This window comes from Ornithorhynchus anatinus, chromosome 2 (genome assembly GCF_004115215.2).
Source record: "Ornithorhynchus anatinus isolate Pmale09 chromosome 2, mOrnAna1.pri.v4, whole genome shotgun sequence".
In the NCBI taxonomy this organism is placed as follows: domain Eukaryota; kingdom Metazoa; phylum Chordata; class Mammalia; order Monotremata; family Ornithorhynchidae; genus Ornithorhynchus; species Ornithorhynchus anatinus.
Window position 1 is genome coordinate 168,508,653 of NC_041729.1, and position 24,491 is coordinate 168,533,143.

Below are 24,491 nucleotides of genomic sequence, written 5' to 3' on the forward strand. Positions count from 1 at the left end.
AAACTGTGAGCCGCCCGTGGAACAACCTGATCACCTTGTATCCCCCCCCCAGCGCTTAGAACATTGCGCTTCACAAAGTAAGCACTTAACAAATACCACCATTATTATTATTATTATTACTACTACTGATACTATTCCGCTACCACTACTCCACTACTTTTATTGCTACTACTCCAACTCGGCCTCGTGGCAAGAGCCGGGCCTTGGGAGTCAGAGGACGTGGGTTCGAATCGCTGCTCTGCCACTTCTCTGCTGGGTGACCTTGGGCAAGTCACTTAACTACCCTATTTTGCCCCTCATCTGCAAAATAGGGATGAAGACTGTGAGCCCCACGTGGTGCAACCTGATGACCTTGTATCTACCCCAGCATTTAGAACAGCGCTTGGCACATAGTTAGCGGTTAACAAATACCATCATTATTATTATTACTGCTTCTGTTACTCCTCCTCCTCCTTTTCCTCCTCCTCCTCCCACTGCTACTGCTCTTACTCCACTGGCTCCCATTATTGTCACAATTCCTGCTTTTCCTCTAGGCCTCATTGCTACCATCCCCTCCCCTAACCCCCGACAACCCTACCAACATCCGTCTAGGTTAAACCGCAACCATGGAGCAAGAATTTCTCACAGAATCCCCCTTCCTCTTCTTCATTCATTCATTCAATAGTATTTATTGAGCGCTTACTATGTGCAGGACACTGTACTAAGCACTTGGAATATACAGTTGGGCAACAGATAGAGACAATCCCTGTTCAAAGAGGGGCTCACAGTCTAAACGGGGGAGACAGACAGCAAAGCAAATCAGAACAAAACAAAAACCAGATATTATCAAGATAAATAGAATCAAGGGGACGTGCACCTTATTAACCAAATAAATAGGGTAATAAATATGTACAAATGAGCACAGTGCTGAGGGGAGGGGAAGGGGGAAGAGTAGAGGGTGTGGGGGAGCAAAGGGAAAGGGGGGCTCGGTCTGGGAAGGCCTCCCGGAGGAGACGAGCTCTTCTCACCAATCCTCCTCCTCTCTTCCGGTTTTCCTCACTCTTCCCTTTTCTCCCTCTTCCCAGCTGCTCTGAAGAGAAGCCCTCCTCCCTGCAGCATGGCTTAGTGGCTAGAGCCCGGGCCCGCGAATCGGAAGGTCATGGATTCTATTCCCGGCTCTGCCACTTGTCTGCTGGGTGACCTTGGGCAAGTCGCCTCTATTCTCTAGGCATCAGTTACCTCCTCTGTAAAAGGGGGGTTGAGATTGCGAACCCCACCTGGGACAGGGACTACATCTTAATCTGATTTACTTGTATCCAATCCAGCGCTTAGTACAGTGTCTGGCCCATAGTAAGCACTTTACAAATTTCACAATTCTTATTATCGTTGCTGCTCTCTGCCTCTCCCCTCTCCATCTGCATCTCTGACCCCATTGCCTCTCATTTATCCTTTTTATTTCTAACGGTACTTGCTAAGCACTTACTATGTCAATCCATCGAAGGTGTTTTTTGAACGCTCACTGTACAGAGAACTGTACTAAGCACTTGAGAGAGTACACAATAACAATATAACAGACACAGTCCCTGCCCACGACAGGCTTACAGTCTAGAGGGGAAGACAGGTGGTAATATGAATAAATAAATTATGGATATGTACATAAGTGGAAGGATGAGGAGGGGTAATAATAATGGTGGTATTTGTTAAGCGCCTACTATGTGCCGAGGGGTAACTAACGGGAACAAGTCAGGGTGATGCAGAAAGGCGTGGGAGAAGAGGAAAGGAGGGTGCAGTCAGGGAAGGTCTCTGAATAATAATATTGGCATTTGTTAAGCGCTTACTATGTGCAGAGCACTGTTCTAAGAGCTGGGGGAGATACAGGGTAATCAGGTTGTCCCACATGGGGCTCACAGTTAATCCCCATTTTCCAGATGAGGTAACTGAGGCACAGAGAAGTGAAGTGACTTGCCCACGGTCACACAGCTGACAAGTGGCAGAGCCGGGAGTCGAACCCATGACCTCTGACTCCGAAGCCCAGGCTCTTTCCGAGATGGGCCTTCGATGAGACTTTGGAGGTGGGAAATCAGGGTGCGCCAGGCACTGTTCTAAGGTAGATACAAGATAATCAGGCTGTGTAGAGTTCACGTCTCACAACCTTAATGAGCAGCAAAGAGAAGTTAAGTGACTTGCCCAAGGCTACACAGCAGGTGAGTGGCAGATTAAGGATTAGAACCCAGGTCCTCTGACTCCTAGGCCCGGGCTCTTTGCACTAGGCAACGCTGTTTCTCATGCACTTGTGTCCAACCCCTCCCACTCCATCTTCTTTACCACTCTGTCAACCGGTCTCTTTTAGATGGTTCCTCCCTGTAGCATGGCTTGGTGGAAAGACCCCGGGCTTGAGAGTCAGGGGATGTGGGTTCTAATCCCGGCTCTGCCACTTGTTTGCTGTGTGACCTTGGGCAGGGTCCACTGAGCCACGCTGCTTCTCTTACTCCCATCATTATTATTACTGTTATTTGCCGCTTTCCCAGGAGAAGCTTAAATCAAGCCCTTATTGAAGATCACTCCATCAATCCCCCTTCTAGTCTGTGAGCTCATTGTAGGCAGGGATTGTCTCTCTTTGTTTCCGAATTGTACTTTCCAAGTGCTTAGTACAGTGCTCAGCACACAGTAAGCTCTCAATACTTGTGAATGAATGAATGAAGTACATATTGAGCACACTTTCATTCATTCAATAGTATTTATTGAGCATTTATTATGTGCAGGGCACTGTACTAAGCGCTTGGAAGGTACAATTCGGCAACAGATAGAGACAATCCCTACCTAATGATCGGCTCACAGTCTAAACGGCGGAGACAGACGGCAGAGCAAAACAGACCAAAACAAAACAAAAGACAACATCATCAAGATAAATAGAATCAAGGAGACGTACACCTTATTAACAAAATAAATAGGGTAATAAATAATATATACAAATGAGCACAGTGCTGAGGGGAGGGGAAGGGGGAAGAGCAGAGGGTGGAGGGAGGGGAGGGGAGGAGGAGCAGAGGGAAAAGGGGGCTCAGTCTGGGAAGAGCACTGTACTCAGTGCCTATGAGAGTACGATACGTGCATTCCTTACGCACAAGGAGCTTCCATTCTAGAGACGGAGACAGTCAGTGGTATCTAACGAGAGCCTGCTGTGTGCTGAGTACTGTAGTAAGTACTTAGGATAGTACAGAATAATAACCAATCAATCAGTCGTATTTATTGAGCACCTACTGTGTGCTGAGCACTGGACTAAGTGTTTTAGAGAATACACTAGAACAATAGAACAGACACATTCCCTGCCCACAAGGAGCTCACAGTCTAGAGGGGGAGACCGACATTAATGTAAATAAATACTTACAAATAAATAAAAAGAAAGTTGGTAGGTGCAATCTACAGTCTAGAGGGGGAGACAGTCAATGGTCTATATTGAGCACCGACGATGTCCTAAGCACTGTACTAAGCGCTTAGGAAAGTGGAGAAGCAGCGTGGCTTAGTGGAAAGAGCACAGGCTTGGGAGTCAGACGTTGTTCGATCGAATACCAGCTCCGCTACTTACCAGCTGTGTGACTCTGCGCAAGTCGCTTACCTTCTCTGTGCCTCAGTTCCCTCATCAGTAAAACGGGGATTAAGCCTGGGAGCCTCACGTGGGATGACCTGATTACCTTGTATCTACCCCAGTACTTAGAACAGTGCTTGGCACATAGTAAGCACTTGACAGTGCCCGTCTACTCTTTTGTTTTATTGATAGACACATTTCCTGCCCACAATGAGCTTTCAGGCTTTAAATGGTATTTATTGGGAGTCTACTGTGTACTGAGCACTGTACTAAGAGCTTAGGGGAGGATAATACAGCATGGGGGAGAAGGGCAGGGTACCTTCTTCGATGGGTTCATATTGGTCAATGATGGCGCAGGCCACTTGAGAAACCATGTCCATGATGAACTGTTCCCTTTGGAGAAACTCCATCAGCTTTGGTTTCGGAAGGATTTTGCGGTTTGCCGAGTAAGCGTTGAAAATCTCCAGGATTTCTTCTTTGTGGGCGAGAGTGCGGTAAATGGCTCTAAATTCCTCAATGGTGATTTTTCCAGTCTTCTCCCTGTCGTTTGCCTACTGAAAAGAGAGGCGGATGCAATCTGCCAATTCTGTGATATTTTACTCTCCTAAACACTTGGTAAAGTGCTCTGCACACAGTAAGTACTCAATAAATACCATCGATTGAGTACAAACGACCTGATGGTGTGCAGAGCACTGAACTACACAATTGGGACACTAGAATACAAGAGAGTTTGTAGACACAATCTCTGCACACAGAAATTTTGATGTCGTCTCCAGCACTTAATACAATGCTTGGCACCTAGTAAGCGCTCAACCAATACCACTGTTAATAATAATAATAATTATGGTATTTGTTAGCGCTTACTATGTGCAAAGCACTGTTCTAAGCACTGAGGGGGGATACAAGGTGATGAGGTTGTCCCAAGTGGGGCTCACAGTCTTAAATAATCCCCATATTACAGATGAGGTAACTGAAGCACAGAGAAGTTAAGCGACTTGCCCAAAGAGGCAGGATTAGAACCCATGACCTCTGACACCCAATCCTGGGCTCCTTCCACTGAGCAACGTTGCTTCTCAGACACTTGAGCGCTTACTATCTGTCAGGCACTGTCCTAATCACTGAGGTAATCAGGTTGGACACAGTCCATGTCCCACATGGGGCTCACAGTCTTAATCTCCATTTCACAGATGAGGGAACTGAGGCACAGAGAAGTGAAGCGACTTGTCCAGGGTCGCAAAGCAGACAAGTGGCGGAGATTAGAACCCATGTCCTTCTGACTCCGAGCCCTGTGCTGTATCCACTAGGCCACACTGCTTCTCAGAGTTTTAGCGTCTGTAGAAAAGTCATAAATAATAATGCATAGAAGTGAGATGCAGATAAATGAAGGACATTTGAAATTAAAGGATCTTCTTGCCATGGAGCTCTAGACTGAAAGCTCATTATGGGCAGGGAGCTGATTGTTATATTGTATTCTGCCAAGTGATTTGTGTAGTGCTCTGCACACAGTGAGTGCTCAATAAATACAACTGACTGACTGACTTATGTCATCCCAAGTGCTAAGTACAGGGCTCTACAAATAGTAAGAGCTCAAAAAACACCACTGATTTATTCATTGATTGGTAGACAGACTCAAAATCCATCAGGAGTTGCCTTTTTTGGCTTGATTGACCTTCTCCAACTCTGTCAGTTACTCTTTCTGCCCCGTTTGGGTTCAACTGATCAATCGAGCGATCGTATTCATTCATTCATTAGATCATATTTATTGAGCGCTCGTTATGGGCAGCATTGTGTCTGCATGTACCGTACACTCCCAAGCACTTAGTACAGTGCTTTGCACTTAATAAATACCACGGACTGATTGAATATCCACTAGACCACACTTCTTCTCAAAGCTTCGAGCAATATAAGAACTAAATCAGGGCCTGCGATGATCCCGACGATCTTTGACAAGCAATAGAGCCTCTTCTCCGGGGTCACTCTGTCCGAGGTATTTCATCCATTCATTCTTTCAGTCATATTTATTGAGCACTTACCGTGTGCAGAGCACTGTATTGTGCGCTTGGAAAGTACAATTTGACAACAATAATAATGATAACGTTGGTATTTGTTAAGCACTTACTATGTGCATAGCACTGTTCTAAGCATTGGGGTAGATACAGGGTAATCGGGTTGTCCCACGTGAGGCTCACAGTTAATCCCCATTTGACAGATGAGGTAACTGAGCCCCAGAGAAGTGAAGTGACTTGCCCACAGTCACACAGCTGACAAGTGGCCGAGCCGGGATTCGAACCCATGACCTCTGCCTCCCAAGCCCGGGCTCTTTCCACTGAGCCACGCTGCCCACAATGGGCTTATAGTCTAGAAGGGGGGAGACAGACATTAAAACAAGTAAAGAGGCATCCCCTGCCGCCTGCAAAAGCGGTGACTGTATTAAGCACTTGGGAGAGCGCAGTAGGAAAAAGACACTTGTCCTCTGCCTTAGAGGACCTGTATTTCTAATAGAAGAGATGAACACAGGTAGGAACAGAAAGAAGGAATACCCTGTCACTATTGGCCTCAAAGCCATCCATCCCTTTGCCCCCTCCTACCTCACCTCCCTTCTCTCCTTCTCCCTCCCAGCCCGCACACTCCGCTCCTCTGCTGCCGCTGACCTCCTCACTGGGCCTCGTTCTCTCCTGTCCCGCCATCAGCCCCCGGACCACGTCCTACCTCCGGCCTGGAACGCCCTCCCTCCTCACATCCGCCAAACAATCACACGTTCCCCCCTTCAAAGCCCTACTAAAGGCTCACCTCCTCCAGGAGGCCTTCCCAGGCTAAGCCCCGCTTTTCCTCTGCTCCTCCTCCACTCTCCATCGCCCCAACTCCCTCCCTCTGTTCTACCCCCTCCCCCCCATAGCACTTGTGTATATTTGTACGTATTTATTCTATTCATTTATATTAATATGTATATTAATCCTATGTATTTATACTTATGCTATTGATGCCTGTTTATTTTTTTTTGATGGTCTGTCTCCCCTTTTAGATTGTGAGCTCACTGTAGGCAGGGATTGTCTCTGTTTCCAAATTGAAGCAGCGTGGCTGGGAAGCAGCGTGGCTCAGTGGAAAAGAGCCTAGGCTTGGGAGTCAGAGGTCATGAGTTCGACTCCAGGCTCTGCCACTTGTCAGCTGTGTGACTGTGGGCAAGTCACTTCACTTCTCTGTGCCTCAGTTACCTCATCTGTAAAATGGGGATTAACTGTGAGTCCCACGTGGGACAACCTGATTCCCCTATGTCTACCCCAGCGCTTAGAACAGTGCTCTGCACATAGTAAGTGCTTAACAAATACCAACATTATTATTATTATTATTATTACTTTCCAAGCTCTTAGTACAGTGCTCTGCACACAGTAAGCGCTCAATAAATGCAATCGAATGAAAGAAGAGCAAGGTTGTAATAGGTAGCGGAGATGGCAGGATCATCGAGCTGAATAAACATTTAAATATACACATAAAAATAGATATATGTTCATACAAGCCAAGGCAGGAAAAAATACCCATAAGGACTAGGGAGTGGGCATTGGGTTGAGGCAACTGAAGTGTTACAAACGAATCAGAGAAAACTTTTCGATCTGTAGAGTGGGGGTTTAAAATCTACATCCTCCCCAAAGCCTGGAAATTCCTCCCCCTCCATATCGGCCAGTCGACCACTCTCTCCACTTTCAAAACATTACTAAGGTCACATCTCCTCCAAGAGGCCTTCCCAGATGAAGCCCTCTTTTTCCCGGCTCCTTCTCCCTTCCGTGTTTTCTACGCACTTGGATCCGTGACTTTTGGACATTTGATATTCGCCCCACCCCCAACCCCACAGCACTTATGTACATGTCTTTATAGGTTGTAAATCACTGATTTGTTCATATTGATGTCTCTCTCCCCCTCTAAACTGTAAGCGGTCGTGGGCGGGGAACGTAACCCCTAATTCTGTTGTATTGTACTCTCCCAAGTGCTTAGTACTGTTCTCTGCACGTAGCGCTCAATAAATACAACCGATTGACATCTTTCAACGGGCAAGGATATGAAGGATTGCTTCTGAAGGGGTCTTCCATCACTCTGAACATTTGCTGTCTCATTATTTACCGAAACACAATTTTCTTCAAAATACCGTTGGTGGACCAAGTGCTCATAAAGCATCCATTCTTCTCTAGAGAAAACAATTCCAACTACCCAATGGGTTCCTTTAGCTCTACGGCCTCCAATATCAGCTGCGTTTTGCATTAGTGCGCCGAGACGCTCTAGTGTTCCCAAAATAGATCAGATAAGAACTTCCTGTGGAATTAAAGAGCTTATGAAAGATGCATAAGTCATTTCTGAGTCCTAATCCTTCACTGTGGATGCTGACTGGAATAATGCCCTGGAGGATAAATGGGGAAAAAAGAATCAGTAGAGAAGAAAAGTCAACTTCCCCAAACAGCAAGGAGCACTGATGCGCATGGCCTAATACCATTGAATGAATGGGTGGAGAAGAGGTTTTTTTATTATTAAATGATATTAATTGAGATGCACTCCTACTCTTTTGTGTTTTATGAGGAGAAGAGGAAATGAATATTTTCAGCCTTGTTCAGAAAAATAAAAGGTTTCGGTCTTTTGTCCGAAGCCAGTTTCCTAAGTGCCGCTGTGTCTCCTGACTTCCTCTTTGGAATTGGTCTGGTATCAGAGGCCCCCATGTCAACCATCAGTCAATCAATCAGTCTTACGTATTGAGCGCTTACCTTACGCAGGGCTCTGTACTGAGCGCTTGGAACAGTACGACAGTTGGTAGACCCGTCAACATGGCCATGGACTTTGTCACTCCGTCGGCCTCACTCGCCCATTTGCTCATCTCCAGGTTATTATTAATAATTGTGACAATGATAATTGTGATATTTGTTAAATACTATGCGCTATGCACTGTACTAAGCACTGGGGTAGGTTAGAAGGTTATTAGGTCTCACATGGGGCTTAGAATCTAAATAGGAGGGAGAACAGGGACTGAATACCCAGATCGCAGATGAGGAAACTGAGGCCCAGAGAAGCGAAGTGACTTGGGCAAGGTTGCACAGCAGACAAGTGGAGGCCCCGGGATTAGAACCCAGGTCCTCCCAATCCCAGGCCCGGACACTTTCCATTAGGCCACGCTGCTTCTCACTCTGCTTGAGTTCAGCCCAGGGCAGGCCAAGTGCCTAGAGCCACCAGAATAAGCCCTTCAAAAGCTCGTTTTAAAAAATGTATTTTCTCACCTTAAAGATGTGTTTCACGTGAGCATAGTCACACGGGATTTTCAGTTTCTCCAGCAGTTTCATGGTCCTGTCGAGGTTAATTCTGCCTGATCTAAAATCATCCTGAATGATGGATAAAAACCACGTAAGGAGAGACGGCTAAGGAAGATGAGAAATTCGGGGATAAAGAAGGATTCTAATCGTGCAAGAAGAGAATGAAATCAAAGGGGGTGGCAGTCAGGTCCTGGGAAGACAACTTTAGATTTGGAGTTTGGGGGCAGAGAAGGGAAGGGGTTTCCAGGAGAGGGTAGATCAGGAGAGGCTTGGAGGTGCCTGGCAGACTTTGAAGAGCTGAAAGTTTGGGGATCTTTATTCTTGCTCCTAGCTCAGTTCAGTCCCTCTCAGCCAAAATCAATCGTATTTATGGATCAGTTGTATTTCTTGAGAGCTTACTGAGGGCAGAACACCGTATTTTGAGCTAGGGAGGGTACAACATAGACACATTCTCTGCTCACAATGAGCTTAGAGTCTAGAGAGGGAGACGGATAGTAATAGAAACAAAAAATTGCAGATATGGACAGAAAGGGCTGAGAGGGTGAGACGCTGCTGTGAGAAGCAGCGTGGCTCACTGGAAAGAGCACGGGCTTTGGAGTCAGAGGTCATGGGTTCGAACCCCGGCTCTGCCATTTGCCAGCTGTGTGTCTTTGGGCAAGTCACTTAACTTCTCGGTGCCTCAATTCCCTCATCTGTAAAATGGGGATTAAGACTGTGAGCCCCACGTGGGACAACCTGATTCCCCTGTGTCTACCCCAGCGCTTAGAACAGTGCTCGGCACATAGTAAGCGCTTAACAAATACCAACATTATTATTATTATTATTAAAGGGAGCAAGTCAGGGCAACGCAGAAGGGAGAGACAGAAGGGAAAGGGGGGGTTTAGTCGGGGAAGCCTTCCTGGAGGAGACAAGGATTCAGTGAGGCTTTGAAGGGGGCGAGAGTCATCGTCTGCCCCGGTGCCAAGACTGCAGTGGTGGCATAAAGTATCACCCACTGTGTCCCAATGCTCTGGCCTAACAATAATAATAATAATAATAGAATTTGTTAAGTGCTTACTATGTGCCAGGCATTGTACTAAGTGCTGGGATGGATACAAGCAAATGGCGTTGGACACAGTCCCTTGTCCCATGTGGGGCTCACAGTCTCAATCCCCATTTTACAGATGCGGTCACTGAGACCCAAAGAAGTGAGGTGAGACCCAGAGAAGGGAGGTGACTTGCTCAAGGTCTCTCAGATAGCGTGGCTTAGTGGAAAGAGCACAGGCTTGGGAGTCAGAGGTCAAGGGTTCTAATCCTGGCTCTGCCACTTGTCAGCTGTGTGACTTTGGGCCCATCACTTCACTTCTCTGGCCCTCAGTGACCTCATCTGTAAAATGGGAATGAAGACTGTGAGTCCCAAATGGGACAACCTGATTACCTTGTATCAACCCCAGTGATTAGAACAGTGCTTTGCACATAGTAAGCGCTTATCTGTGAGCCTGTTGCTGGGCAGGGATTGTCTCTATCTGTTGCCTAATTATACATTCCAAGCGCTTAGTACAGTGCTCTGCACATAGTAAGCGCTCAATAAATACTATTGAATGAACGAATAATAATTACTATTATTATTATTATGTTTCGGAGCCGGGATTAGAACCTGTCGGAACTGGGATTAGAACCTGTCGGAGCCAAGATTAGAACCCATGACCGTCCGACTCCCAGACTCCGCGCTCAGCATATGGGGATGCAAAGGATTGGTAGAATGAGCATCAGGAGAAACAGGAGCGAGGAAGCCAATTCAGAGCAAAGGAGCCTCTGGGGAAGTCAGACATCAATACCTGAGAGCCTACAGTGTGCAGAACACTGTACTGAGCATCCACTGTTGGCAGAGCACTAAGCATTTGGGAGAGGACGATAGTTGACACAGTCCCTGCAGAACACCGCTCTAAGGGCTTGGGAGGAGATGACAGAGTTGGTAGACATGATCCCTGCCCCCAAGAAGCTGACGTTCTGCCATTTGCAGTGTAGTGAGTGTTGGGGAGAGTCCAATAGAGTTAACAGACGTGATCCTTGCCTGCAAGGAACTAAGAGTCAACTGTATGCAGAGCACTGAACTAAGCAGCTGGGAGAGGACGATAGAGTTGGTAGGCACGGTATCATCCCTATGCAGATGATACCCAAATCTACATGGCCCTCCCTCTCTGCAGTCTCGCATTTCTTCCCGCCATCAAGACACCTCTGCTTGGCTGTCCTCCCGTCACCTCAAACTTAACGTGTCCTAAACAGAGTTCCGTATCTTCCCACCCAAACCCTCTCCTCTCCCTGACTTTCCCATCGCTGTAGACGGCAACACCATCCTTCCTGTCTCACAAGTTCGTAATATCTTGGCATCATGCTCGATTCCTCTCTCATTCAACCCACACATTCACCTTATCACCAGATTCTGTCGGTCCCACATTCACAGCATCACTAAAATATCTGCCCTTTCCTCTCCATCCAAATTGCTACCATATTAATCCAATCACTCATCCTATCCCATCTGGATGACTGCATCAGCCTCTTAGCTGACCTCCCAACCTCCTGTATTTCCCCACTCTGGTCCATACTTCACTCCGCTGTCTGGGTCATCTTTCTACAGAATCGTTCTGGGTACGTCACCCCCTCCTCAAAAATCTCCAGTGGTTGCCTATCAACCCCCATATCAAGCAAAAACTCCTCAGTATTGGCTTCAAAGCTGTCCATCCCCTCGCCCCCTCCTACCTCACCTCCCTTCTCTCCTTCTCCATCCCAGCCCGCACACTCCGCTCCTCTGCTGCCGCTAACCTCCTCCCTGGGCCTCCATCTCTCCCGTCTCTCCACTGACCCCCCCGCCCACGTCCTGCCTCTGACCTGGAACGCCCTCCCTCCTCAAATCCGACAGACACTGACTCTCCCTTCCTTCAAAGCCTTATTGAAGGCCCACCTCCTCCAAGAACTGCCTATTGCTTGACTTCTCAAGCTGCCCCTCCCTCCATCTCTAGAAGGGCCCCAAAACCCAATCCTGGTCATAAAATTTGCATCTGTAAATCTTTTAATATCTGCCTTCCCTGTTAGAGTGGAAGCTTCTTGTGGGTGAGCAATATATCTCCGGCTTCTATCGTACTTTCCCAAAGGCTCAGTACAGCCCATAGCTCCTAGTGGGTGTTCAGTACGTTCCAGTCCTGTTACTAGAGAGAAGCTGCATGGTGCAGTGGATAGAACACAGGCCTGGAAGTCAGAAGGTCATGGGTTCTAATCCCGGCTGCGCCATTTCCTTGGGCAAGTTGCTTCACTTCTCTTCAGAGTTACAGAGCTTACAGAATTTACAAGAGTTACCTCCTCTGTAAAATTGAGATTGAAACGGTGAGCCCCATATGGGACAGGGGCTGTGTCCAACCCAATTTACTTGTATCCACCCCAGAATATAGTACGGTGCCTGGTGGACCGTAAGTGCTTAATAAATATCACAATTATTATTACTATAGATAGGCCTTGGGTATTCCAGGTCTGACTTGGGACAAAGAAGAGGAAGAGGAGGAGGAAAAAGGAGGAGGGAAAGGAAAAAGGAGGATGAGAGGAAAAAATAGAAGAGGAAAAAGGAGGAAGAGACGAGTCACTACAATGGGGAAGGTTGGGGGGTTGGCGGGGGAAGAGAGGAGCCCAGAGAGGAAGGCTAAGCGAGGGACATGGTGAGCAAAGAGGCTTCAGGGTGGATATTTGGCTTCCATTTCTCCCAGCCCAGCTGTGTTGCTCTGCTCTTCTTCGTCCTCCTCTGTGTGTGGAGAGGATGGGGCTTGGGGGTGGGGGGGGGTGGGAGAGGTCAGTCCTTCTCCTTGCTGCTCATGGTCCGTCCGGTGGTCTTCCGCTCACGGGCGCCTCAGGTGTCCGGCGGGGCTGGATGGAAGGGAGAAGATGACATCATCGGTGTTGGCTCTTCCCCTCCGGCCTCCCCCACCCCGTCCCGTCCACCGCCAACCACGCCGGGCCCCCTTCTCTCTCTGTCTCTTTCACTCTCTCGCTGTCTCTCTCGCTCTCCGTCAGGAGCAGCATGGGCTAGGAACCTGAAGGACCTAGGGTTCTAATCCCAGCTCTGCCATTTGTCTGCTGTGTGACCTTGTCTCTGGGACTCAGTTCCCTCATCTGTAAAATGGGGATTGAGACTACGAGCCCTATGTGGGGCGGGAACTGTGTCCAATCCTGTTGGCTTGTACCTATCTCAGTGCTTAAAATAGTGCCTGGCACATAGTAAAGGTTTAATACCATCATCAGCATCACCATGTCTCTTGCCCTCTCTTGCTGTCTCTCTCGCTCTCCCTTTCTCTGTGTCTCTTGCTCCCTCTCACTGCCTCTCTCTCTTTGCCTCTCTCTATCTCTTGATCTCTTGCAGTCTCTTGCTCTCCCTCTATGCCTCATGCTCTCTCTCACTCACCCTCTCTCTATGTCTCTTGCTGTCTCTCTCTGTCACTCTCTCACCCTCCCTCTTCCTGTCTTTGCACTCTCTTGCTGTGTCTCTAGCTCTCCCTCTCTTCATGTCTCTTGCTCTCTCCTCCTGTATCTCACTCTCCCTCTATACCTCTTTCTCTCTCTCTTTCTCTCCTTTGGACCCCCAATCTCCAAGCCCCTTGACAGTCAAACTATCATCCAAGGTGATAGCTTAGAAGGACAATCCAGGGGTGAGTGTCTCAGTGACCACTGCCCCTACCCTAAATACCACCATCTCTTATTCTCCTCACCCCTAATAGCCCCCCCTTTTTCCCCCCATGGCTCATTAGTTATGACCGCCCCATTAGGTTACTTCCATTATTAATTCATTCGTTCAGTCGTATTTATTGAGCACTTATCGTGTGCGGAGCACTGTACTAAGAGCTTGGAAAGTACAATTCGGCAAAAGATAGAGACGATCCCAACAACGGGCTCACAGTCTAAAAGAATAATAATGATATTTGTTAAGCATTTACTGTGTGCCAAGCACTACTCTAAGCGCTGGGGTAGATACAAGATAGGTTGTCCCACGTGGGGCTCACAGTCTTAATCCCCATTTTACAGATGAGCTCACTGAGGCACAGAGCAGTTAAGTGACTTGCCCAAAGTCACACAGCTGATAAGTGGCAGAGCCGGGATCAGAACCCACTACACCTCCATTATTTATTGGTTGCTCTCCGAGGCCCTGGGCGCTTACGTCTGGGCCCGTTTCCCCTCCGGACCTCCATTATACCTCCATTAGTTACCCCTATCGATACCCACATTGGTTATCTCCATTATGCTTCCCATTAGTTACCCTATCATACCTCTATTTCTTACCCCCATTTTACCCCGACTGGTATCCCCAGTATTCTCTATTTCGTACCTCCATTATACTCCGTTGATCCCCCTGTTATACTCTCATAGTTAAAGTCATTTTACCCCCATTAGTTCCCCCATTATACCCCCATTGGTTACCGCTACTGTTTACCCCCATAACATCCACCCAAGAGCTTAGTACAGTGCCCTGCACACAGTCACCGCTCAATTAATATGATTGAATGAATCTGTTATCATTGTCAGTTAACTGCCAGTTAACTGATGGTAGCCCCCATCAGTTACCCATGACTCCGAGGGTCTGACGCAAAGAGGGCCCTGACTCCCCCTAAGACCTTCACCCTCTTCGTCCCGAACCCTGTCGGGACAAAAGTTGGCACCCAGCATGCTCGGCTCCCTCCCACCCACTCTCACACCTTGTCCCCACACACCTACCTCCGATCCCTCCCGTGAGCCTGGGGTCGATGGTCGGACTGAGAGTTGGCGGAGTGTATATTGTGACATCTCCCGGAGTTCCAGTGCCCCCCCCACCAGCCCACTTCTCTCTGTGACCTCAGCAGAGGGACAGACGGCAGAGCCTCTCTGGGCCGGGCCTCCCCTCCCCTCTCGCCCGGCATCTCGAGCTGGGCCATGAGCCCCGAAATGCCCGAAGGTGGGGGAGACGAAGGGCTGAGCCCCGAGGCCAGAGAGCGGGCGGCCGAGCGTCTGCTGGGGCAGGCCCCTCCGGGAGAATTCCTGGCCATCCTGGCCGACCTCCGCGTCCTGCTCCGGGACGAGCAGCTGCTGCGGGCCCTGGGGTCCCGGCTGGCGGCCCGCCACCTCAAAGATCACCTGACGCCGGTCCAGGTCGAGGGCCACCAGCTGCTGCTGACCCGCTTCAATGACCTCGGCCCCCACGGCTTCCTGGACCCCCAGAGCCGGCTGTCCTTCGTGCTGGACCCGGTGGGCCTCGGCACGCGGGCGGTCTACGGCCACGGCCTCCTGCAGGACGAAGGAGAGGCGCTGAGGGCGGCCCTCTCCGAGGCCCTGGGCGCCTACGTCCGGGCCCACTTCCCCTCCGGTTGCTGGGCCGTGTTCCGGAAGTCCGTGGGGGGCCGCCCGGTCCTGGTGGCCTGCGTGGAGAACCACAGCCACCGGTCGACCGGGCCCTGGAACGCCGCCTGGACGTCCACGTGGATGGTGACCCCGGCTCCCCTGGCGGCCCAGCTGACGGGCACCCTCCGCATCCGGGCCCACGCCTTCCGGGACGCCAACGTCCACCTCGGGGTCCACAAGGAAGTGGGCCGGACTGTGGGGGCGGTGGACTGCTGCCAGCTGGTGAGCCAGGTGATGAGGGTGTTGGAGGAGGAAGAGGGCGAGTTCCAGGAGGCCCTGCTGGACCAGCTGCGGGCCCTGGCAGAGACGTTGCTGCGGAAGGAACTGCGGAGGGCACTCCCGATCACGCGCACCACCCTCGACTGGCCCAGGTTCGTGGCCGGGCTGAGGAGCACCGGCCCCCGCCTCCGGCCCCCCCGGGACTTCCTCCCTCCCGCCCCCGCCCCACCCAAGACCCTGAAGGTTTGGAGGTCCATGGCCGTGGAATAAAGGAGGCCTGCCTGGAGCGGGCCCTCCCAGATGTTATGAAGGGACGGTGTCTGTTTCCCACTCAACAGGTTGGGCCCATGGGCGGGGGGCAGTGCTATCTTGCTGTTCGATGGTCCCGGGAGCTGAAGAGGGGGAGGTGAGGAACTCCACGGCGGTAGCATGGACTGAGTCCTGCTGTAGAAAGTGGGAGTTCTGGGTTCTGGGCCCAGCTGGGGCCGCAGGGCCAGGGCCATCGACGGGGAAGGTCTCTGAGGGAGGAAGCGCTCGGGGGCATCCCTCGAGTTGAACGGGTCCAGAGGAATCCAGAAAAATGTCAGGTAAATGTGGTCCAACATCGGCCGTGGCCCCGCTCACCACGTCCTTCAGCGGGGCCCGGGCTTAGTCCAACTCAGCCTGTTTTCTCCTAATCGCGGGCCTCTTCACTCTCAGGGACCCAAGGACAATTCAACCATCGTTTCAGGTTTCTCCTAAACACTGGCCTCTTCAACCTCGAGGAACCAAGGGCAATTCAACCATCTCCTCAGGGTATCACCAGATTAAGTAGTTATTGCTGACTTTTACCTCAGCTACAAGGCTTAAACTTCACCGACCGCACCATGGCCCTTCAATCCCCGCTCTCCAGTCAGACCATCCCAACTCCCCTTCCCATCCCTGTCATCCTGTTCCAGCACCACCCCTCATCTGCCTCCCTCCGCCTTGGCCCCCGTCAACTCACTCCCATCCAACCCCTCCCCACCCCAACCCTCATGCCATCCCCTCCTCCCGAACCCCCGACACAGCTTCCCCCCACTGAGAGCTGTGGACGCCGACTCCATCGTGGATAAGTTTCCTTTCATCCTTGACCTGTTCCTGTCCCGCTCTCTCCTCCTCCTCACCTTCAAAGGAACGTGGCTCTCCCCAGATGACACAGTCTTCCTTACTGCTCTCTCCTGAGGGAGCCTCATCTTCTCCCACTCCCTCAGACTCACTGGGAAAGGAAGAGGTGTTGGCTTCTTTCTCTCACCATCCCACTTCCCACACCCTTTTTCTTCCCTTCCTATGAAGCTCTTATAATCCTTCTCTATCACCCCCTCCAGATTCTGAAAAAGTTCATCTACCGCCCCCCAGGTCCCAACTCCAATTTTAACCATTTTGATCCCTTTCTCACATTCCTTTTCTCTTTCTCCGTGTCCACTTTGATACTTGGGGACTTGAATATCCACATAGATGTTCCTGATGACCCCTCTGCTGCCCCCATACTATCACTTCTCAACTCCAATGACCTCCCGCTCCACCACATCTTCCCCACTCACAACCTGGACACGGACTCGAGCTCATCATCTCTAACCACTGCACATCTCTACCCTCACCGACTCTGAAATCCTTCCAACTGACCACAGCCTCCTCACTTGTCTTCTCTCCCACACACCTCCTCTCTGTAAATCTGTCCTGTTCCCCCACAGAGACCTACGATCTTTTGATCCCATCCAATTTTCTCAACTCATCATGCCCCACTTAGCCTCTATAGCTAAACTACCTTCCCTTGATGACCAAACTGATGTTCTCAATACTACCCTCTTTACTGAAGTCAACTCACTATCTCCCCTAACCTATTTGTTGATCTCATACCACTAACCCACAGCCTTGGATCAACTCCACAGTCCTCCTTCTTTGCTTTTGTGCATGAGCTACAGAGCGCTGTTGGCGGAAATGAAAATATCATACCGACGTTGTCCACTTCAAGTTTATCCTTGTGTGCTTTTATCCTGTTCTCTCCTTTGCTCAGCAAAATTATTTCTTTGCCCTTACTGACACCCATGCCCATCACCCTCACCAGTTGTTTGACATTTAACTCTTTCCTCAAATCCCTGTCCACCCTCCTCCCTTAACCCTTGCCCCAAAGACCTGGCCATCTACTTTATTTAGAAAAATGACATTATCAGGTGTGAGCTCCATAAAATCTCCCCTGTCACTCCCTAATCCCTCCCCACTCCTGGCATTTCTTCCATTCCCCCACCTTTCCCAGCAGTATCTTTAGAGATCTCCTGCTTTCTTTCAAAATCCACCCCCTCCACCTGCACATACAATAATGATGGTATTTGTTAAGCACTTACTATGTGCCAAGCACTGTTCTAAGCACTGGGGAGATACAAGGCTATCAGGTTGTCCCAGGTGGGGCTCACAGTCTTAATCCCCCTTTTACAGATGAGAGAACTGAGGCACAGATGAGTTAAGTGACTGCCAAGTGGCAGAGTTGGAATTAGAATCCACGACCTCTGATTCCCTAAACCAGTGCTCTTTCCACTACGCAATGCTGCTTCACTTGGGACCCCATTCCTTTGCACCTTAACAAAATACTAGCCCCCTCCTTTATTCCCTCCCTAAAAGCCATCTTCAATTGTTTGCTCTCCAGTGGCTTCATCCTCACTGCTTTCAAACATGCCCATGTCTCCCCTGTCCTAAAAAAAACCCTCCCTTGACCTCACTGCTTCCTCTAGTTATCTCCCCATCTCCCTTCTATCATTCCTCTCCAAACTTCTTGAGCGAGTTGTCTACACACTCTGTCTCAAATTCCTCTCCTCCAATTTTCTCCTCAACCCCCTCCAATCTGGCTTCTGTCCCCTTCACTCCACAAAAACCGCCCTCTCAGAGGTCACCAGTGATCTCCTCTTTGCCAAAACCAAGGGTCTCTACTCCATCCTAATCTTCCTCGATCTCTCAACTCCCACCCCAGTCCATATTTCACTCTGCTGCATGGGTCATTTTTCTACAAAATCTTTCAGACCATGTTTCCCCACTCTTCAAAAAACTCCAGTAATTGACCATCCACCTCTGCCTCAAACAAAAACTCTTCTTCATTGGCTTTAAAACACTCAATCCCCTTACCCTCTCCTACCTCACCTCGCTACCCTCGTACTCCAACCCAGCCCGCACACTCTGCTCCTGTGATGCCACTAACCTTCTCACAGGGCCTCCATCTCTCCTGTCTTGCTGCCCACCCCGGCCCACATCCTACCTCTGGCCTGGAACGCCCTCCCTCCTCAAATCCCACAGATAACTACTCTTCCCCCAACCTTCAAAGCCTTATTGAAGGCCCATCTCCTCCAAGAGGAGATGACTAAGACCTCTTTTCCTCCTCTCCCCCTCCCTTCCACATCCCCCTCCCAGCCCCACGGTACTTACCTACATTTCTGTAATTTATTTTTTTCTATTAATGTCTTCACCTGTGGGCAGGGAATGTGTCTGTATATTGTTAGTACAGTGTCTGACACAAAGTAAGCGCTTAACAAACACCATAATGATTATGAGTATTATTATTGTTACAATTCTTCATTCAATTGCATTTATTGAGCACTTACTGTGTGCAAAATGCTTGGGAGAGTACAATACGAGATCAAACACATTCCCTGCCCACAGTGAGCTTACAGTCTATACGGGGAGACGGACATTAATATTAATAGATAAATAAGTAAATAATTTACAGCTATATACAGATATATGCATATGTGCTGTGGGGAAGGGAGGGAGGATGAATGAAAGGGCAAGTATGAGCAGTGCAGAAGGGAGTGGGAGAAGAGGAGAGGAGGACTCAGTTAGGGAAGTTTGCCTGGAGAAGATGGACCTTCAATAAGGCTTTGAAGTAGGGGAGAGCAATTATCTGTCTGATATGAGGCGGGAGGGCGTCCCAGGCAAGAAGCAAGACGTGGGCGAGGGGTCGGGGTGAGATAGATGAGATCTAGGTACACTGAGAAGGTTACCACCAGAGGAACCAAGTGTGTGATTTAGGTTGGAGTAGGAGAGCAGCGAGGTGAGGTGGGAGGGGGCAAAGTGGTTAAGTGCTTTAAATAATAATAATTATTATAATGGTATTTGTTAAGCGCTTACTATGTGCAAAGCACTGTTCTAAGTGCTGCGGGGATACAGTATGATCAGTTTGTCCCATGTGGGGCTCACAGTCTTCATCCCCATTTTACAGATGAGAGAACTGAGGAACTAAGTCACTCAACTTCTCTGTGCCTCATCTGTAAAATGGGGTTGAAGACTGTGAGCCCTACACGGGACAACCTGATTACCTTGTATCTACTCCAGCACTTAGAACAGTGTTTGGCACATAGTAAATGCTTAACACATAACCAACATTATTCCAGTGCTTAGAACAGTGCTTGGTACATAGTGCTTAACAAATACCATAATTATTCATTATTATTAATGTGGTCACAGTTTGGATGGAGAGGAAGTAGGGGATTTGGGCCATGTGAAAGTAGAACTGAAAGGATTTACTGATCGCTTGAATATGTTGGTGGAACGAGGGAGAGAGAGGAATCGAAGATAATACACAGCTTATGGGTTTGTGAGACGGAAAGGATGTTGGCGTTGTCAACAGTGATGGGAAAGTGAGCAGGAGGACCTCATTTGGGTAGGAAGATAAAAAATTCAGTTTTAGCCATATTAAGTTTGGGTTGTTCTTCCCTCCTCAAACTCCATCTTCAACTGTTCTCTCTCCAGTGGCTTCTTCCCCATGACTTTCATACATGCCCATCTTTCCTCATATGAGGAAACTGAGGCCCAGAGAATGGATTGAAAAGTTTTTACTATTGTACATTTAATGCTCTGATGACTCTAGTCATAAATATGTATCCATCTGGCTCTCTCGTTGAGAGTAAGCTCCATGTGGGCTGAAAATCTGTCCCCACTATACTCTGTACTTCCTGGGCATGGTCATAGGTAGACGCTCAAGATGTTCTCATATGGCTACTATGACTTTCTGTCTGCTTATTGCTGTATCGTACTCTTCCAAGCACTTAGTATGCTTAGTCCACACACAGTAAGCGCTCGATAAATCCCATCGAACGAATGAAATATTGGAACTAACCTGCAACAGGAAATTTATCAGATTAATTGGAATCAGCCCAAACCTGCTCAGGTTTTACTTCAGACTCCTCCCTCAGACCTGGAACTCCCTTCCCCTCTAAAGAAACCAGACCACAGCACTCTCCACCTTCAAAGCATCACTAAAGTCACGTCTCCTCCAAGAGGCCTTCAGCAATTAGATCCTCTCTTCCCCATCTCCCTCTCCCTTCTGTGTCTTCTACATGCTTCCATTTGTGTCCTCTGAGCATTTGATATTCACCCATCCTCAGCCCCAATTATACATCAATTATTTATGTATATTAATGTCCGTCTCCCTCTCTAGACTGTAATTTCACTGTGGACAGGAAACATGACTAACAGATCAGCTGCACTGTATTCTCCCAACTGCTAAGTGCAGAGTTCTGTACAGAGTGAGTTCTTCAAAAGTACCACTGATGATAATGCCAAATGCAGATTTTCAGAAACTAATCCTCTGTGACTGGAGATTTAGATCGTGCTGCTTTAAATTTAGGAGAAATGATCCTCTTAAATTACAGCAAAATGATGTTTTAAGGATAATTTGAAAGTAAATATCTAAGTATTAAGCAGCAGAGTGTAATTTAAGGTAAACCCCTGGTGAAGACTTCTGCATAATCAAACTTGTCTTTTGATAGACAATTAATGCCTCAGTAATAATCAAATATTCTTCCCACCCTGTCGGATTGATTTATTAATTCTCCATTATAGAAACTGATTTAGATACTGTGACTAATCTGATTACAGGATATTGAAGTCTTTGTAAACTGTTTATTGGGTGCATGCTTGTAAAACAAAATTAATAGCCTCAAGTCCCATTCACCAATTTTTAATTCTTTCTGTTTTCTATTTACAATCATAATTGGGGTATTTGTTAAGAGCTGGGGAAGCAGCGTGGCTCAGTGGGAAGAGCTCGGGCTTGGGAGTCATAGGTCGTGGGTTCTAATTCCAGATCTGCCACTTGTCAACTGTGTGACTTTAATAATAATGTTGGTATTTATTAAGCGCTTACTATGTGCCGAGCACTGTTCTAAGCGCTGGGGTAGATACAGGGTAATCAGGTTGTCCCACGTGAGGCTCACAGTTAATCCCCATTTGACAGATGAGGTAACTGAGGCACCGAGAAGTGAAGTGACTTGCCCACAGTCACACAGCTGACAAGTGTCAAGTCACTTCACTTCTCTGTGCCTCAGTTACCTCATCTGTAAAATGCTCATTTGTATATATTTTTATTACCCTATTTATTTTGTTAATGAGATGTACATCCCCTTGATTCTATTTATTGTTATTGTTTTTGTCTGTCTGTCTCCCCTGATTAGACTGTAAGCCCATCAGTGGGCAGGGATTGTCTCTATCTGTTCCCGAATTGTACATTCCAAGCACGTAGGATAGTGCTCGGCACATAGTAAGCGCTCAATAAATTCTATTGAATGAATAAAATGGGGAAATAAAATGGGGATTAAGGCTATGAGCCCCACCGGGGACAACCTGATAACCTTGTATCTCCCCCAGCACTTAGAACAGTGCTTGGCACCTAGTAAATGCTTAAGAAATACAATCAGTATTATTATTATTAATTAGGCAGTTTACTTAGGCAGGAAAACTTGTGTGGTACAGGGACTATGACCAAGCTGGCCTTGTATCTACTCCAGGGTTTAGCACACAGGAAAAGCTTAATAAAGACTATTATCAACGAACATCAAGAAACAGTTCAATCCCATGGTGGCCTCTTCTGCAATGGAGGAAACAAATGACACCATCAATCAATGTTATTTATCGAGCGGTTACTATGTGCAGAACATTGTACTAAGCGTTTGGGAGAGGACGATACCACAGAATTAGCAGAAAAGTTCCCTGCCCCTAAGGAGCTTGAATACGCAAGGTTTGAATTCATTCATTCATTCAGTCATTATTTATTGAGCACTTACTGTGTGCAGACCACTGTACTAAGCACTTGGGTGAGTACTCTTTATTGTTGTACTTTCCTAAGCGCTTAGGACAGTGTTCTTCATACAGTAAGTGCCTGATAAACACAACTGAATGAACGAATGAACAAATAGAATGACAAAGAGACACATTCCTGCCCGCAGTGAGCTGACGGTCTAGAGGGGGAGACAGACATTAAAATAAATAAATAAATAGGTTAAATAAATGAATAAATTACATTTATATGCGGACATGACGATGCGCCCTTCAAAGGGGCAAAAGCAGTAAAAACAGAGAAAGCCACCCAGCTGAGATGCTGTTACATCAGGGAGAAAACTTCTGGAAAAACTAAACCGCCCTGCCATTAAAGTGGTTTGTGTCTCAGGAGGGAAGTGCTTAGGACAGTGCAATGTTTAGTACAGTGCTCTGCACACCGTAAGCGCTCAATAAATGCGATTAAATACGATTGAATGAATGAATGACTAACTCGCTGTCTTTCATCCTTCACTGGTTCTGGCCCTGATTAGGGAGCCTGGTTTGTCGAGTGAGGAGACCCCACTCCATCTCCAGTCATCAAGCTTCTGGAGGAGGCCGGAGGGGCAGTGTGGTCTAGTGGCCTGGGAGTCAGAAGGTCATGGGTTCTAATTCCGGCTCCGCCACTTGTCTGCTGTGTGACCTTGGGCAAACCATTTCACTTCTTTGCTCCTCAGTTGTCTCATCTGTAAAATGGGGATCGAGAGTGTGAGCATCACATAGTACAGGGACTGTGTCCAACCCGATTTGCTTGTATCCACCCCGGTGCTTAGTACAGTGCCTGGCACATAGTAAGCGCTTAACAAACACCATCATCATCTACAGTCTTCCCTGGAATCTGTTCATGCCCACTGAGTCACTGGTTTCTTTTTCAATCCAGCACTTAGAATGGTGCTTGGCCTATAGTAAGCACTTAACAAATACCATTATTATTGTTATTATGAGGTTCTTCCAAAGCAAACCCCAGGGTCTCAGCTCACCCTCGAACTTAATAATCCCATAAAATTGATCTAGATCCCACAATCTCAGACGCCTTTTGTTCAACTCTCCTTCCTACCCATTGTCGCGAGTCCCCGGTTGGTACCAACCGGGACCTTCCTGGACCGGGGCAGCCTCGGTGACACGGAGTAGAAGTCAAACCACACCTCTGATCACCAAGGTTACTGTGGAAAGATTTTTTACTTAGTTTTACCAGTTTACAAGGGAGAGACACACACACTCACTCACTCTTCTCCACCAAGGGTTCAATATTTAGTTGCCATTGTTTTTACGAGATGTTCTTCCCCTTGACGCTGTTTAGTGCCATTGTTCTCGTCTGTCCGTCTCCCCCAATTAGACCGTAAGCCCGTCAAACGGCAGGGACTGTCTCTATCTGTTGCCGACTTGTTCATCCCAAGCGCTTAGTACAGTGCTCTGCACATAGTAAGCTCTCAATAAATACTATTGAATGAATACCAGTCTGTGGTCAATGGAGCCCATTCTGCCAATGCTTCTTCTTTCTGCTTCCAAGTGCTACCGTCTTCTGCTGCTTTCCAGTCCTGCTCTCAGCGGGCTTCCTTCTTGCTTCTCTGCGTGCTTCTGTTCCTCTCTGCTGCATCCAGGTGCCCTTTTGCGGGCCTCAAAGCAACCGCCTTTTATCCGCCTTAGATGCGACAGCTGGAGCTCTCCGTGGCAGATATTGATGGGTCCAGGCCCGTTGCCCACTACAGCAGGGAGAGAAAGCCATCACCTGTCTCAGCCTGTTGTGGGGTAGGGATTGTCTCTATCTGTTGCCACAGTGCTCTGCACACAGTAAGCACCCAATAAATACAATTGAATGAATGAATGAGCCTATCAGTGCTTTTGCCATCTCTTTCTTTTTGTTCACGGGATCACAAACAGTCATTCATAAGCAGCTTATTGTGGGATCACCACACCCATAAACATATTTACAGAATTAA

General features: G+C 48.2%; 2 protein-coding genes across 3 annotated transcripts in view; one reads left to right on the top strand and one right to left on the bottom strand.

Moving 5' to 3' along the window:
• PLCZ1 (phospholipase C zeta 1) overlaps positions 1-14,657 on the bottom strand; it is an 88,476-nt gene extending 73,819 nt beyond the window's left edge. The window contains exons 1-4 of one of the 2 annotated variants that reach the window (XM_029048663.2): positions 14,578-14,657; positions 12,562-12,738; positions 8,815-8,938; positions 3,882-4,113 (exon numbers count right to left, since the gene is read on the bottom strand). In XM_029048663.2, coding sequence (XP_028904496.1) covers positions 3,882-4,113; positions 8,815-8,938; positions 12,562-12,572 — 367 coding nt within the window. In that variant the 5' untranslated portion in view covers positions 12,573-12,738; positions 14,578-14,657. Of the gene's footprint in view, positions 1-3,881; positions 4,117-8,814; positions 8,939-12,561; positions 12,739-14,577 lie in introns of those variants that run through there. The other variant, XM_029048671.2, reaches the window with a different exon arrangement.
• Positions 14,448-15,766, top strand: CAPZA3 (capping actin protein of muscle Z-line subunit alpha 3). The gene has a single exon (XM_029047398.2). It carries the CDS (start codon positions 14,773-14,775, stop codon positions 15,724-15,726), a length of 954 nt encoding a protein of 317 aa, XP_028903231.1. The 5' UTR covers positions 14,448-14,772; the 3' UTR covers positions 15,727-15,766.
• The last annotated feature ends 8,725 nt before the right edge of the window (positions 15,767-24,491 follow it).